Source organism: Paracoccidioides lutzii, assembly GCF_000150705.2.
Source record: "Paracoccidioides lutzii Pb01 unplaced genomic scaffold supercont2.6, whole genome shotgun sequence".
NCBI lineage: Eukaryota > Fungi > Ascomycota > Eurotiomycetes > Onygenales > Ajellomycetaceae > Paracoccidioides > Paracoccidioides lutzii.
The window spans coordinates 364261-380329 of NW_015440952.1; the positions used below are offsets into that span (position 1 = coordinate 364261).

The window sequence follows — 16069 nt, forward strand, 5'->3', positions numbered from 1 at the left end:
AACCGCCTCCGTTCAACTTTATCACGATATCCAACACAATACCTTGGGAACTACAGCTATCTTTTGCACAGAACACATTCTCGTTAGCCAGTAGGATATGATGCCCCTGCTCGACTGACGGCGGTGCGGCTAATCCGCTTGTGATATCTTCTTTCCCCGACAATTGTCTTGTCGTAGCAGTTATCCCCTCCTGCCGCAGCCATGCTGGGAGTCAATGGCAACAGCATGCGCTCCAGTTCCTCCTCCTATGGAGATCCCAAGTACCTCTCCTCCATTTCGGCTGCAGCATTTGTGCCTCCTCCATCCAGAATCCTCGTGGACGGGTACCGAGGGGAACTCGACTCTATTCAGGATGCGAGCCCTCGATACAATCCTGTGAGTGTTTACATTGCAATTCAATTTTGGTTTCTACGTCACGAGCTAGTGTCTAACTTGTATTGAATCCCTTGGGGTTTGATCTGTATCCTTTTATAGCTCAATCCCACCCACCCAAGAAGCTCAGTCCTCCTAAATGCGAATGACCCGGTGGTTATGCATCTTCTTACAGAGACTGCGATAGGAGATAGTATGCAGTTCGAGGTGCTGTCGTTCGAGGAAGCGGAGGATCTGAAGAAGGAGCTCTCGTTGCTCACAAACCGGATTAGTTCCTCCAAGCGTAAATTGGCACTGGAAATGAAACTTCAGGAAGCAGCCGCGTCATTGGATAGACTGTCGGATGGCAGATCCAGCCGGGACAATGGTGACATGGATGGGGATGGTTTTCCAAAGTCGAGGCGGAAACGAATGAGCTTTTTTGGACGGAATAGTTGGGGAGAACACCATCGGGCTGACAGTGAACTGGCGATAAGCACACGGAAATGTGAAGAATTGGCCCAGGAACTTTGGAAATTAGAGCGCAGGGCCAACGAGCTCAGGAGGAGACTCTTGGAACACACTGCAGGTGTTCTGCAGATGACGCATAAAGGGTTGAAGAAAAAGCCTGTTATAACTAACAACCTTTCACGAAGCCCCGAAAGCATGCACGGAAGCCCGAACGCGCGAACTAATGGCAACTATCCGTCCGCGCCTCACAAATTTGATGATCAAAGTCTCTACCAGACCACAGATCACCTCGATAACTATGGCAAGGATTATGACAGACCAGGAAGGCTATCACGTTCCGAAAATGGCGAAGCCAGGTCAGTGGACTTGACAGCTATACAAAATACCGAGAAAAGGCTGAAGGAGTTGAACAATCGCTTACGGCAGATGATTCTGTCGACCAATTCAAGCCAAGATATAGATCCTCTGCCGACAACCTTCAGTAATAGTGGCCTTCCCAATCCATTGGCGGGAGTGGAAGCACACCTTAACTACCTTGAAAAGAACCTGACCTCCATGGCCTACCAACACCCTCAGGAAACACCCCAAGAGGCAAATAAGGTACCGAAATTCGTTAATGAAGCGGAGGAGAGACTGGAAGAGATAAACAGACGGATAGACAATGTCCTTAGCACTACAGGATCTTCTCGGTCACCCAACCCATCGTTTCCACCCCGCCAGAGAAGAACTCTTCAGGGTCAGCTCAGTTACCTTGAGCAGACGATTGATAGCATCCAACAACGGTTTGACAGTCTCGTCGAACATAAAACTATTTTGACGACGCAAATACAACAACAACGAGAGCTTAACTCCAAATCCGATGCACAGCGGGATGCTCATTTTGCGGAACTCAACGAGCAGATATCCACCTTGAAAAAGGAGCTGGAGATGTCACGGAGAGATGCTAGTGGTACGCGAGATAAGCTTTCGCTGGTAACGGATCAACTTGACGCTGCCCGACAAGAATCAATGATTCGAGAACAACAACGTGCCGAAGATGACGCAAAAGCTATAGCCAGCGCCCAGGAAGCCAAAGTGAATGCTGAAAATGAGCTACTAGTTAAGTCCAAAAGGATTGCTTATCTGGAGGATGCCCTAGAGGGAGCACGTAATGAGCAGGATTCGAGGACCAGAGAAGCCATTGAAGCAAAAGAAATTTCCGACAAAGAGCTCGAGAAGCTACGGTCTGAATATTCCGAACTCGAAAATGAGATGATCCGTGTTCGGACGGAACTAACGATGGCTCAAGCAGAGCTTGATGGGGCTTACGGTAGCCGTGCGGAACGCGCAGCGCAAGTTGCGGCCAACCCAGCGATCCAGAAAGAAATGGATGATCTTAATCAGCGCAATAGGAGTCTTACCGAGGAAATATCCATCCTTCGAGCAGAACAACTTAACAACAGCAACGATAGCGACAGCAAATCGAGCCTCCAGCAGAGGGTTCAGATACTGGAAAAGGAACTTCGAGAGACAATTGACGATTATGAAGTAATGACGAAGGCAAGCATTGCATTTGAGAAGGAACGGGATAAGCTCGAAACTTCCATCGACAATCTCCGCGATCGCTGCGAGAGTCTCGAATCAAAACTCAGCGAGGAGAGGGTGCAGAGTATGGGTAATGGTAGTCTTGGATATGGCAATGGATATGACAGGGGCACTTACGAAACGACTTCAACTATGGTGCTCAAGAACGAGTTCAAGAAGATGATGCGCGACACGCGGGCTGAGAATATGCGAGCTCTCAAGGTATGCATGCACATGCTTTCAGGAGAGACTGATGCGTTTGAAGTATATACTAACACCTACATTTCATCTAGGCCGAGCAAGAAGAAAGACGGCGACTCGAAACATTGATACGAAATCTCAAGAAGGAGCAAGCTGCGGGGAAGCTGAACTTAAGCCAGGGCACCTCTACCACTTAATATCCTCCCAACTGGCCTTACTATTTCATATTTTTCTTGGGTACCCCTACTTTTTAATGCCGCATCCCCTATACATCCGCTTAATTAGCTTCACCATGCTTCGGCGTCGTTTGGTTAATGCCCTTATAGCATACCTATTTTCCACACTCAGGAGTTGTGTTTTCTTTTTTCTTTTTTTTTCTTTTTCTTTTTCTTTCCTGGATATTACGATATGTGTAATCCGAGCCACCAAATCGTCAAACTTTCGAGATGCGCTCGTTCCTGAGTATTTTCGGATTGGCGCAAATGTTTAAGTTCCTAATAAGCACCGTTAATTTTGCTGCGCACCCGGACTCTCCCCCAGGTCGCGATTTCTTTTAGCTTGTGGAGATTGATTGCTTGGCCGGGGGGGGCAGCTCTTTCCCACTCGCCTGCAATACAACTTCTCTTGATCCCAAAACCTTTTTGTCATTTTTACTTCCATTTACTCATTTATTTACTTATTTATTTTTCTTCCTGACAAAGCCGTACGATCGGCTGATAGTCATGTTTCCCTTTAGATGAGGGTTGTCTATCGTTTATCTCCCACCCTCTGCTTCGTCTGTGTTGCAAAAATGACCTCCTATCAAAGGGGACGGTCCCCCGCCACCACCTATACCAATGACCTATATAACCGAATCCGATCTCGTTCGCTTGAAATTGATAAGCCGCGCCGGAGCAAACTCCGCCGTGTTGTGTCGACGAGAGCCTTCAGTCAATATATCGATTCCTCGGAATCGATCCCCAGTGAGCATAGTTCGCTCTACGATGCAGCCCTGGCCAGTTTCGAATCAGACGATAATAGAAAACAGGTTGATCCGGACTACTTCTCAGGGCAAGCTAGCCCTTCTACCCTTGCAACATCCAATGCTGAAAGGGAGGGCATGGGTATAATTAATCCTGGTCTGACCTACTCTCGCGGCAAATGGTCTGGCAAGAGGCTGGAGACTATAGTTGAGCAGAGAAGTGTTTCTACCCTCAATGCTTCGTTGCCACCCTATAGTAACTGTGTTGATGGGTCTGGTAATATATTGTTGATCGCACAAACTTCTACGTCGAACACCAAAGTCAGGAGGAACTCCTATGGTCACAAGGTTTACTCCTTTGATGATCTTGACATCCCGCCACCTCGTCCTAGTTATGCCGATTCCCGTCTTCCTAGCCGATCATCTTCATCTGGAGCAAGTTTCCAGCTGCGATGTTCCCTCCATGCAACTTCCCCTGTTGAGCCCACACAGCCGATATACCCTCCGCCTGTTCGATCTCCCACTCCCCCAGGACTTCCATCTTTTGGCTCCCGAGAAGCAATTCACTACAATCCCAACCAGGCCCGCCGCGGTCGCTCTTTGAACCACCAAAATCCAGTGTCGCGCGGAGGTACGCAGCGCTCTTCAGTAGCAACAGATGACGAGGATGATGATGCTTCATGTTGTGCCTGCGGTTTAAAGCGTCTCTTCGGTTTGCCATCTTGCATGGGCCCTAGCTTTCCTATCCTCCCTGCAGGTGTTGTTGCGAGGGCTGACGATGGCACTTTGGTTCGTGGTCGGTTTGGTGCCAGGCAAAGTGGACATGGAGTTGGCGCTGGGCCACATGCAAGGGGGCTAGAGGGCCACCCGTTCCATAGAAGCTCCCTGCCCCCTGCAAGAGCAAAAGATGCAGGTGACCCTAGCGCAATCCTACCAGATACGAGACCGCAATGTGAGCATAGAGGTCGTAATTTAGCCTCACAGCCTCGCTACGCGGCTCCCCAAAGCATGCCGCCATCATATAAATCCCTACTCCGATCGCATAACGCACCACATCCGGTACCACAGCGACTCTCCTGTCCTATGACCGGGAATTGCCCCACAGCTGCTACTACATCCGTCCCCATCCCATCATATATTGCTCATCGAAGGCTAGAGCCTCCCCTGCCACGTTCCCCGGAAGCGGTACATGGTTCTCAAAGTACCAACGTCCTGCTCACACCTGGTCCCGTTGGCGGGGGTAACGACGGGACTTCGTCCACATCAATCCCGGACCTACCCAATCAATCGCTAGCGCCCAGCCGGCTTCGCCAAAGGCCAAGATTATCAAGACAAGCCACAAAGGTAGTTGACAACAAGACCCCTGGTTTGTGGGAATGGCTGTTTATGGACTGCTTCTTTGTCTGCTGCGGATTATGCGGTGGCAACGAGCCTTCACAGAAGCGAGATCAGCCTTCTCGGCAAGGCCGCAGCATTGGTTTGGACGGTGAAAGCTCTGCGGTACCACCTGTTGGCTACATGGCACCAGCGGCGGTCGCTAGTGGACGTGGAGAGAGTTCACCTTCCACTCCGTGGAGCCCTGCTTGGGGGTGGCAGCCACGATGTTTTGGGGGAGACGGCCCTATGGATGAATAATTTGACATTGGAACTGCGACTGAGTTGCACCTAATACGAATAAATGAGTGTCAGGATGCTGCTGTTGCAAATCGGAGTTGATCATGATATACCCCCCTGTCTTACTGGTTAACCAAATTCGCGGGTAACCCAAGGGTTAACCTGCATTATATCTCTATCGGTGGATTGGGGGGTTCGTTATTCTGATTGGCGTATAGCGATTGCTAGGGATGCTGTTTAAACCGGCGGTCTGTGTATGTGCTGACCTCTTGTTGCAACAACAGTTGAATTCGTTTTGATTTCTTCGGTAAACGGCACAGTAGCTTTGGGAGAACAAGAGCAGTGCTTGTTTGGAATTTTTGCACTCGCTGCAGAGGATCGCTGAAAGCATGTTGTTTTGCTCACCCGGCCCTTTAGCAATGTCGTTCGTGAAACATTTACCTGCTATATGGGACTCGGCAGCTGTACCTCCTTTTTTAATGTTCTTCTATTGATAAGTAAATTAGCTGTTAACGCATGAAGCTGGGGTTATCCATGTCAACCGCTTGTCTTAAGAAAGCTGATATGCATTCTTGCAGACCGATTCACACTCCCCAGAATAAAAAGCGTCTCCTCTTATCAACATTTGATCCCTTCTGCTTGCTGCGTTAGTGTCTGACCATTTCACCTCATCCCTTTCTCTCTATATGCCTTTTCAAGCATACTTAATTGATCGTTTACTACTTCTTAGTTCTTCATCTTCTGAACAACACGACTAAAATTTGCCTGAACTTTGCCATGTGACTAAAGGAATGATCGACGAGCGACACTGAACCTCTCAAGGGAAAATACGCGTTCCCCAATACAAACTAACTTTGAATATCCTGGTTTTTCATTTTTTTTTTTTTTTTTTTTCCTGATAAGGGCTTTCGGATTTGGAAAGCAAAAATACCGGGAAGAAGATGAGAGCTTTCCTTTCTCTAGAGCTGATGATCCTTCAAGTGCTCCCACAGGATTGAAGATCACTTTTAAGTCAGGAAAGGGGACTATACAGCCCCCCTTGCAATATTGGATCTTATGCTCCTCTCTATCTCCGCGGGGCTCTCCCAATAACCACGTATGTCGAGAAATCCAAACGGAACAAATAGTAAGAAGTTGACTCTTCCAACCTCCCTCGAGGAACAATTGCTAACGATTCTAGTAGTTTACTGTACGATGATAGAATTTGAGTGGGCATCTGTTACTGGATTGACATCAGCGACATTTCTCCATCTTTTCTTAGGTCCACAACTAACTTCCCAATGTTTTCTACATGCCAACAGTAGAACGAACGCGACAGCGTTTCCAAGGGGCTCAACTCTACCAAGAGCAACGACGACTAAATTCGGGAAAGGAAAAAAACCACCGACGGTTTATCACACGTCCGGTTCAAGATCAAAAGGAGGATTGATATATTGCAAGGAGACTGAGAGATTACTCTATATATCCAAGGATACAGAAGTCAACCCTAGAGGTTTTCCGATGTTCTTGTCCATGAGAATCCCGAAATATGGTCGAATCATTTTTCCCAGGGCTTCTGGTTGCTGTATCCAAGCTGCAGAACGCTTGAAAAAGAATCGTTGTCCCAGATGGGCGGCCTGTCTGTCCATGACACCAGATGATTCTAAATTTCAAAGTCATGAACCGGCTACGCGTATAAGATATCATCGATATGGACATGAAGTCCTCTAACTTAAGGATGCCCTATTAACGAGGGAGGCAATGTCGCCTAGGTCATCCCTAGACGGCATTGGAGAAGCTCTAGAAATCAGCTCTAAAAATCCGCGCTCCCTACAGCTCTCAGCAGTGGAGACGACGGCATCAAGGTGTATGTACAGAAAAACTGACAATGGGCTAAAATGAGGCAGGACTTGAGAGAGTTGAATGTAATTACACGACCCTGGGATTGGCAATTGCGCTACTATTCGCCATTTGCAAACTACAAATACCTCAACCGGGCATAGATGGTTCCAAGGTTCCAAGGTTGGTATTCATTGGGTTGCTCTTTATCCCTCCAATCGCATCCAATCAACGTTCTACGTCTCGAGGCACGTAACTTCACCCTGTTACAACTTGTCTCAGGGTTCTAAATCCCCGTTCGTTGGGCAAAAAATGCGGAATTGAGAGGACGAAACACTGAATCTGGTACAGATCGTTCATGCGAGCTTATCATAAACACTGAAAAAGGTGACAATTAAACAAATGTTCAAAAAATCCTACTCAATCAAGTTTGTCAGCATAATGACGGATTTGATGAGCTTAGAAAGGATTCCTGGGTCCGCCTCCTCTGATAGTGTTGTCGGAATAAAGGAGTTCTATTCTCATATTGAGATTTTATGAGGCCTCTATGGGCAGTACCATGGACCCGGTTGCAGAAACGCATTTCCCACCCTTACTAGGTAGCTAGCATACTTACATCATACATGCAACGTTTGATGTCCTTAACCTATGCCTCCGCAGTGTCTCTGAGATAGGTATCGTTGAATCAACGGGCTGCAACCCAGAGTAGTTGCCGCGGCAGTGTGCGCGAACCGAGGTCCAGGGTCTAGAACCGGGGTTTTGTTGAAATTCGTGCGAAAATTGGAATATTTCTTCCGGTCTACATGGAGATTCCGTATCTCCAATCGGAGACTCATCGTTACCACAACTACTTGTACAGGGAAGTTCTAGCTATTAACCTTGTAACAACATGACGCAGACTTCAGACGTCTCAACGACTATCGGGCTCAGTTCCCACAGTTTATTCCAGCTCTAGCGCCAAAGAACATAAGCGGCATATCGGAGGTGACATGAGTCGTGTGCCGGAAACGTTATGTATATGCTGCAAAGTGCCATGACTAAGGTGTTGGAGGTTGTAAGCCTTCATAGAGTGCATGCCGAATCCGATTTCGGGTTCGGGATGAGGAGAAGGACCCGAGCCTAAAAGTTTAATCTAATCCGTTTTCCATGCGTTCAATGACACGGAACCAGTGAGATTTTCGGGGAAACGTGCGCAAATCGACCAGAGCAGGGAGGTCAACTGCTATCTCAGGAACCGCGGGACAACAAAAATTGCACATCAAAACATAGGCAATCCAAATCCACTGTGCCAACCATCTGCCCTGTGGCTGTCACAGCATTTGAACCGAACTCAACCGTGACCGGGATTTCCTCTTCCGAGACTTCCAGTTGCTGGGGGCATGTAGCATTTTTGCGTTTGGACAGGATGTCAGGAGGATACGCACAAACTCAGTGGTCAAGGCGATTGAACGAAATAACGCTGCCTAATGCTGAGCTAAAAAAAAAAAAAAAAAAAAAAAAAAAAAAAAAAAATACGAGCCCTTTTCTCTCTAGACAAGCCATGATGGGAGCATACGGCTACACAGAAGAATATTCCGAAAAATGATGAGGAGCATGTTCAGACTTCACACTGCTCTCTTCTTAAAAGGCTTTTGAGGTGCAAGTAACTCCTTTCAACCATCCCAGCTTTGCCTTCTACACATTTTGTCATCCGGGGCCTGTACAGGGTGACGGATAAACGCGATATGTCTGTAGAAGGTATATGAAAGAGTTTGGAAATACAGCAGATCCAATAGAGAAGCAACAGCTCATAAAATGAATCCATATTTTCCACGGCAACAAAACCATCGGAAATGGCTCATTAAAAATTTCATCATGAAACACGATGTAACTATATATTATTCCGGAATAACCAGCTACGCCGTGGAGCCGGATAAAAGCTTTGAGGCCTGGTTGAATAAAACGACGACATGGTGGTTTTCAAACTTTACCTTGCCTTGCAGCGATTCTTAAAATAGATTTCGACTGATTCCCATATGAGGTTTCCTTACCATGGTAGTTAGGGGCTGATGTTCTTTAAACGAGGTCAACACGTAGTTAGCTTTGACCCGGCTTGATGATACGATGAACCCATGGTGATAAACCTCCGGTTAAACCTCACAGCTAGTCTATTACGGGCTAGGTCCACACGGATAACGAACGGCTGATACCGAGAAGTTTAACGTTAATGTCGTTCCGTTGCTTCAGATCCCGAAGATCGACCAATAACTTTAATCATCGTGTGCCGAACTTGAGTTTGCCTTTTCGGCCCCCCCGGAAGCCAAATATCAAGGTCCCGAGAATCGAACCCAGGCACGCCCCCTGGCTGTCGGTTGCAGCGTATCCTATCGAGGCGAATTGTTTTGGTTGAAGTCGGGTTATCAAAGGTAACAACCCCTACACAGTAACAACCGCTGAAAGAGTAGTAAGGAGCTAACTCTATATTTCTCTTTCTAAACGACCCAGGAAGAATGGAATTCTGCTTTGCTCTACCCAAGTCCAAATGCTCAAGGCCCGGGATATGTCGGAGTCATGAAATTTCGGGAAATCCTGCTCCCGCTAAAATCGCATGGCTTGGACGAGCCGAAGGGCCTGCTGCCGCTCTCTAAATAACGCGTCAGGATCTCCTGTATAAAAGGGGCATGCGAGACCCCGCAAGAACTTCAAACGATGCATCTTCCATAAGTTCTAAAGTTCATACATCAACAACCTTATATTGAGTATTCCTCTATATTACACAACCCAACCAAACATCCTCTTTGCGCACCATCATGTTCACCTTCGGCAGCAACTGGTTCATCAGCCTTGCTGTTCTGTTCCTCTTGGGCGCCGCTACAGCAGCCCCTGCACCAGACAACACGGCGAACCATGAACCAAGCAAGGCCAATCTGGTTCCTCGCAGCTGCCAGACAGCTGCTCCGAAAATCTTTGCCCTGCTCGACGAGAACCGGCCCAAAGATTTCATCCCTAGAAAGGACTTCTTTGCTTTCTCCCGCCAATCTAAGTCCCCACACAATGACCTGTTGGCAACGTTTTCATTCGAATTACCACCCGGAGCGACAGGCTGCATGCTACAGATCCAATGGCCTGCACTTGATTTCGCCATCAGCTCTGGCCCCTCAGAGACAGCCGAAGTCTGGAAGGTGCAGCCTTGGGGAGCTCACGTTCCGGGATCGATTAAACCTTCTTTTGCCAACCAGCCCGAGCTGGATCAAATGGTTGGCACGGTCAATTTCTTCCCGGGGCCACAGACGAGCCCTTACAAGACTATTGTCGCCAGCGATTCATGCAAGCCCACCATGAGCTTTTTGGTCAAATTCGCAGACTGGCAGCAAGGGGGCGGTTTTGTGAAATTCCATAACAAGTTGGACCAGATTGGATGGTCAATGATTTACAACTGTTAGGCTGTTGGAGCTCTTCTCCTGGCTAAGTAAGCTTGGGCTTTGTTTCTGTATGTGTGTGGTGTGGTTAATACAGATGGAATGATGTCGGTGACTAAGAGGGAACTTGAAGCCCATTTTCATAGTTATTTCTTTTTAAGGGAATTAAAAAGGGTTGTATCATTTTACCTGTGTTAGTTACATTGCATTTGTTTGTCAGTGTAAATAATATCAGTGAAGATGTAATTTATTTTCAAAAAAAAAAAAAAAAAAAAAAAAAAAAAACCTCTGGAGGTGAAGGCATCAAAAGAGAATTCAAGATTGAAAGATGTCAGATCTCCGCATTTAAGGTATTGTTAGTGTCACATAGCAGCCAGCGAACTCTATCCACCCAACCACGCCACAAACTACCTAGCTATTGGGGTTACCTCCTCGGCCTCATATCCTCCAAGTTCAGAGAAAACTAACCATAGTTATTCATGTTAGAATAATCACCCTGAAGTTAAGTTTAGTCACTTCAACAAGTTAGGAACATAACAGATCAGTGAAACCTCATCAAAAGGCTGGGCCGACCTCTCCACATAACCACAAACTCGAATTGAAAACCATGCACATAAAGAGAGATAAAAACATTACCAGAGTAGTTTCTCTCCATAATCAAATGATCTCAATTTCTTGTAACTATTCCTGTCAGTATTTGTCAACTACTTTTCAAGCACTTTAATACTGCAAGAGTCAGCAGCATTCTTTAAAGCATAAATCATCTATAGTTTCCTTCAAACTACTATGAAGAAAAATACAAATATAAAGAACTTGAAACTCTGTGAGCATTTATTTGATGATTTGAATGAGACTGTATAAGCTTTTTGTGACGGCGCGCTGGCTACGGCTCTATGATGGCGTATGGCTTACGGCGTATGGCTACTCTACTGGCTACGGGTACCGGCATGGACCGGGAAGGGTAATAGCAACGGCCTGGCAACCGCCCTAAGGAAACTGCCTGCAACCCACCCCGCAAACAACCATCCCGTAACAAATACCACACAGAAACTGCCTAGCAACGGCATAGCAGCCGCTAGTGGGAAAGGGGTATAAAAGGAGAGGCTTCCCCAAGGCCCCTGTTTCGTAGAGCATCTTAGTATTTTGTTGAAATAGCTTGCCTAGCTGGCAATCGAACATCTGTTTATCTGCGCCTAGATTGAAGCCATAACATGTATGAGGTGAGTCTGAGAATTATATTTGGAAGATATATTATAAATCTATTAGATAGTGAGTCAGCTGATGAGCTTCTGTTAATATCAAAGCTGATGATATCTCTCACAACTTCACACTGCGATTTCAGCACATAATTTCAACGAAAGCTTTACATATCATCCCCGTTCTCATTTTCAACAGAGGTCATCATGTACTCAGTGTGTAATTCTATGATTGATATAGAAGTTTTTAGTGTGTTCAATGCGGTCAACAATTATATGTGAGTCTATAAGCAGCTGCAGTTCTGTAAAAATTATCAAAAGAAAACTGCATATTGTGAGTGATTCTGACATTGCTATCTCTTTATTGTATGAGACTATCTTAATGATCCAGTTGATTTAATTTCATCCTTGCCTGCGCTGTATCCTGAATAATTCCAGAGACTGCTCTTAGTATAAAAATGTATTATACAAGAGAGTGCAGAAGCAGAGCAGAAAGATTCTCTTCTGAGATGTTCTGCATAGTACTGACTACTACAGCCTCAGAGACCATGAGATTCTCCTTCTGTGATTTCATGAAGGAACAACCTTACTGATCTCCCCTTAGGTCAGAGCATGTTAGTGTCACTTTGCATGTGATATTGACTCACTGACTGGCATTGATAGCCTTGTTTCAAAGTATGGTATCATTGTGTATGCCCAGGAGGTCTTGATGCCTGAACTGCTGAAGATGATGGACCAGAAGGTCATGAGAGTTGATGTCAAAGATGCCTGCCAGATTCTGAAGGAGAGCAACAAGATCAGTGATTTGCTTAATGATGAGTAATCAGATGCAGGTAGTTATTTGCTAACAGTAGTGTTGTAATGTATCACTTGCTACCACACAATGATCAGCATTATAACTATCAAATGTAGTTTCTTGTCAATGCCCATTTACAAGGAGGGAATAACTAGATACGGACCATTGCCACTGGCACAAGAAAGAATTGAAACATCGTGTGTTGCTGAACGTCTCGGACCCCCCTAACAGAAAAACCAACCAAGATCGGTGCGTCTCGTGTGCTGTCCATCTGCAGAAAACTTAATTACAAGACTGGTATCTATACATGAAACGTCTTACTCCCGTAGTCTCGAGAAAAGCGATGTCATGAGAAAGATCATTCATCCATGTCTCTCGGAGCCATAGAGCTGAGCTGTGTGAATATAGGTGAGCGTATATGGGGGTTTATCACGAGTGCTTCCAAAGAGGCCCAAAGAATGTCCTTTCCGTTCTCTCCTCCCAACCCAACTCCATCCACGCGCGTTGGTCATTATTGTTCAGATAGTCGAGGCGTATCGCTTACGTCGTAGTTCTTTTTTTAGTGTAAGGAAGCTGCATGTTTTCCGCCTTTGAAAAATGACGATGGATTTTCCATGAGGGATTTCAATCACGAAAGGCAACCAGACCTAGCCCTCTTTGAAACATAACTATATGCTAGATACCGTTGCAATGCACGATCGGATAACTACGAGCCCTCCCACATGCTTCCTCACGAGAGAATCTCTCATGAAGCAACCGAGGTTTCCATTGCCACGAGGCCACTGGTGCGGCAACTGACACCTTCAAAACCACTGGATCCCCCACGGCCAAGCCCGCTGCTTCAACCTCCACCCCGAAGATGCACCACCCGACTGGGATCCCTGGGCCATTAGGAAAACTTTGCAGCTTAGCACCGCGCCCATGTCGTGCGGCTCGGGGAAGCCGTTCACAGGAGGTCCACTCCTGTATCCGAGATATCCTTGCCAGTGCCAATTCTGTAAAACACCAGAACGGTAGTTATTGGAGTTGGCAGGAAAGTGTGGATGTGAGTGCGGCAGGGAAGAATTTACCCCCGCAGGTGGTTATAGGGGATTCGAGGTTTTATCAGGACAGGGAATGGGAGGTATATATGAGGCATATGATTACATTACTTGCGGGAGTTCCTACATCGGACAAGGAGGAGAAATCCCAGATGTATCACGAGAAGGTACCGGAAGCGGAGGATAGTGATGACGAGGAATCCGCAGAGGATCATGACACTCAGAAGTGCGATGACGAGGGCCAAGACAAAGGGAAAGCACAATGAATCTTGGATGAGATAGGTAGGTAGAAAAGATAGATACCCATTTGCAGTCTATTTGCAGTACGATCCTATTCCGTCAGCTCTATAATGATCTGGAGGGAAGCCACTGTAGCAAGCTATGAATCGACTGTTATCAAGAAATTCTACAGCTTTCTCGTCAATGCCGTTTTGCCAGTAGAATCCAAGCATCGCCGTATCCCAAGCTGACGAGAAATACCCCACCCTCTTGCTAAACCTGCAGGCAATTATGCCTTCCTATTGAACAAGACTTCCTTACCAACTTGGGATGCGAGCTAAAAAGACAATGGTTCAGACAAGAGGAGAATCCACTACGGCAGGATACGGTCAAACTCAGAACTCTACCTTTTCCTACATTTAGCAAACTGGGCAATTAGACAAGAAACGACACTCCGCGCCGTGCCATTTGCTAATAAGTTGGGGACAACCAAACTGACCATCTATATCGGTGAGGGTTGTGTTAGTGAACGGGACGGCCCGGAAGGTACCATACAAAATAACGTTCCCAGCATTGGTGGTAACTAGGGCAGCTTCGGCCAATAGGGATCCTGTTTTGGTAGCTCGTCTACTCCCCAGGCTTCACTCGTTCTATCGAGGTGACGATGAAATAATGGTTCATTAGTACGGAACTACTTGTCCAGATGGATGATCATTGCCTTGATTTCTATAATCATTTATAACTATTTGTGTCTTTTCTTTGGCATCTTGATTGCTTCTGAGGATTTGCTTTCATTTTCCCGCGTTACTGGAGAAGCACGCGAGGGAGCAATCTGTGAGTTGGGGAGAGTCGGCTGGGTTTCCTCTCAATACAAATGTAAAACTTGAGTCTTGGACATCAGCTGTCATAAACGGAAAGTACATGAATGCTCATCAGCAAATAGGGTTTTACAGCATCCAGGAGAACAGAGTTTTATAGCATAGCTCCCAAGGATTCATCAGTGAATGGTGCAACGAAGCATGGAGAATCCGACAACCATCAGTGAGATTGGTAATCTCTCACTCCGCAAAATGCGTGTCACTAGTTGGATAAGAGGCTCAGATGTGATCTCGCACCCACATGGCAATTGTTGCTCGAGAGGGGGGGCTCATGCCCAAGCTGTTGGAACTTGGATTGAAGTTCAGGCTTGCATGGCTATATTTGGCTTAGTTCCGAGTGTAGAATCATCACATGATTATTATGGCTCTTTGCTAACAAAATAGAACTAACTAGCCTGCATAGATCTCAATGCATTGCAATCGAACGACACATTTGAGATCAAAAAACGTCTTAATCAATCCTGATCACATCCCTATAAGCTCTCTCCCATCCCCTCAGGCAGCAAGCCTGATGGCGTGCTGATGCAGCACTGCCAGCACACCCAGCCCCCCAACACCACCAAACGCGTCCTGAGCCTTGACGCGCATCTGCTCCCCCATACGCCATCCATCCAAGAGACCCCATCTCCTCACCCCAATCGCCCACCGCACATGTGAACTGAATGACATGGAGTCTCCAAGCTCCCCTACACCAGCAGGCAGCTCAAAGAGCAGAAATGTCACACCAATATGTCTCAACCTACATGGCCTGATGGCTAGTGATCTCCTAGCCGCCCATGAGGCTGAGGCACAGAAATCCCATGCAGAAGCACTAGCTGCTGCAAATATGCTTGATCAGATTGAAGAAGACTTAGATGTCATGAAGGCAAAAGATCTATCAAGGGCACTGGCCCTTGGAGCTGCTGTGAAGGCACTAGTCAAGAACTGATACAATGAAAGTCTAGAAACAGCTAAGCAGTCCACCACAATCAAGCCTGCTGGCTCCACTGGTGCAAATGATGCAAGAGCTCCTACCTACACAAAGACAGCTGCAGACAGCATCAATGTAACAAAAACATCAGCAATCATACTGCAGAAATCCCTGCTTAGAAATAACTTCAGAGAAGGAAAAACATCATAAATTCTCACATGCCTGTCTTCAGATCATCTAGCTCACAAAGCAAGTTCAATTGCTACTCTTAGAAAGCTGAAGACTGAACTTCCAGAGTCTTTGACAGCAGTCATCACAGCAGTTCAAGTCATTCTCACAGACATTGCCATCATTTCTAGAAGCTTGCAAGACATGAAGACCCTGCTAGTCAAAAAGAATGTTTTAGCAGCCACTCTCATCAATGCTCAGATAGAGAAGAAAGAACATTAAATCATCTGTCTGATTTCTGAGCTGCTCATGAAGATTAGTGACTATGATGATGAAACTCTGTGTCTCTCAGCAGAATTCATGACAGAAGAATTCACATCTCAAATCAGAATCAAGTCTGTTCAGAGTTGCTGAGCAAAAATACACTCTGAAAACTCAACAGTCACTCTTATATTACACTTTTCACAAGAGACAGCAGTAAACCT

At 46.4% G+C, this 16069-nt stretch overlaps 5 protein-coding genes across 5 annotated transcripts; all 5 read left to right on the forward strand.

The window, feature by feature from the left end:
* Positions 1-201: 201 nt before the first annotated feature.
* On the forward strand, positions 202-2783 carry PAAG_02701 (involucrin repeat protein; the record flags this gene model as incomplete). Its single annotated transcript, XM_002795179.2, has 3 exons — positions 202-375; positions 475-2607; positions 2679-2783. The coding sequence occupies 3 exons, from the start codon at positions 202-204 to the stop codon at positions 2781-2783; spliced, it is 2412 nt and encodes an 803-aa protein (XP_002795225.2).
* Positions 2784-3376: 593 nt separating this feature from the next.
* Positions 3377-5182, forward strand: PAAG_02702 (hypothetical protein; the record flags this gene model as incomplete). Its single annotated transcript, XM_002795180.1, has 1 exon — positions 3377-5182. The coding sequence occupies one exon, from the start codon at positions 3377-3379 to the stop codon at positions 5180-5182; it is 1806 nt and encodes a 601-aa protein (XP_002795226.1).
* Positions 5183-9768: 4586 nt separating this feature from the next.
* PAAG_02703 (hypothetical protein) lies at positions 9769-10401 on the forward strand (the record flags this gene model as incomplete). The annotated part of the gene is made up of 1 exon (XM_002795181.1): positions 9769-10401. The coding sequence occupies one exon, from the start codon at positions 9769-9771 to the stop codon at positions 10399-10401; it is 633 nt and encodes a 210-aa protein (XP_002795227.1).
* Positions 10402-11270: 869 nt separating this feature from the next.
* PAAG_02704 (hypothetical protein) lies at positions 11271-12396 on the forward strand (the record flags this gene model as incomplete). Its single annotated transcript, XM_015844725.1, has 2 exons — positions 11271-11338; positions 12237-12396. The coding sequence occupies 2 exons, from the start codon at positions 11271-11273 to the stop codon at positions 12394-12396; spliced, it is 228 nt and encodes a 75-aa protein (XP_015701803.1).
* Positions 12397-13228: 832 nt separating this feature from the next.
* PAAG_11540 (hypothetical protein) lies at positions 13229-13675 on the forward strand (the record flags this gene model as incomplete). The annotated part of the gene is made up of 1 exon (XM_015847174.1): positions 13229-13675. The coding sequence occupies one exon, from the start codon at positions 13229-13231 to the stop codon at positions 13673-13675; it is 447 nt and encodes a 148-aa protein (XP_015703198.1).
* Between the last annotated feature and the right edge of the window lie 2394 nt (positions 13676-16069).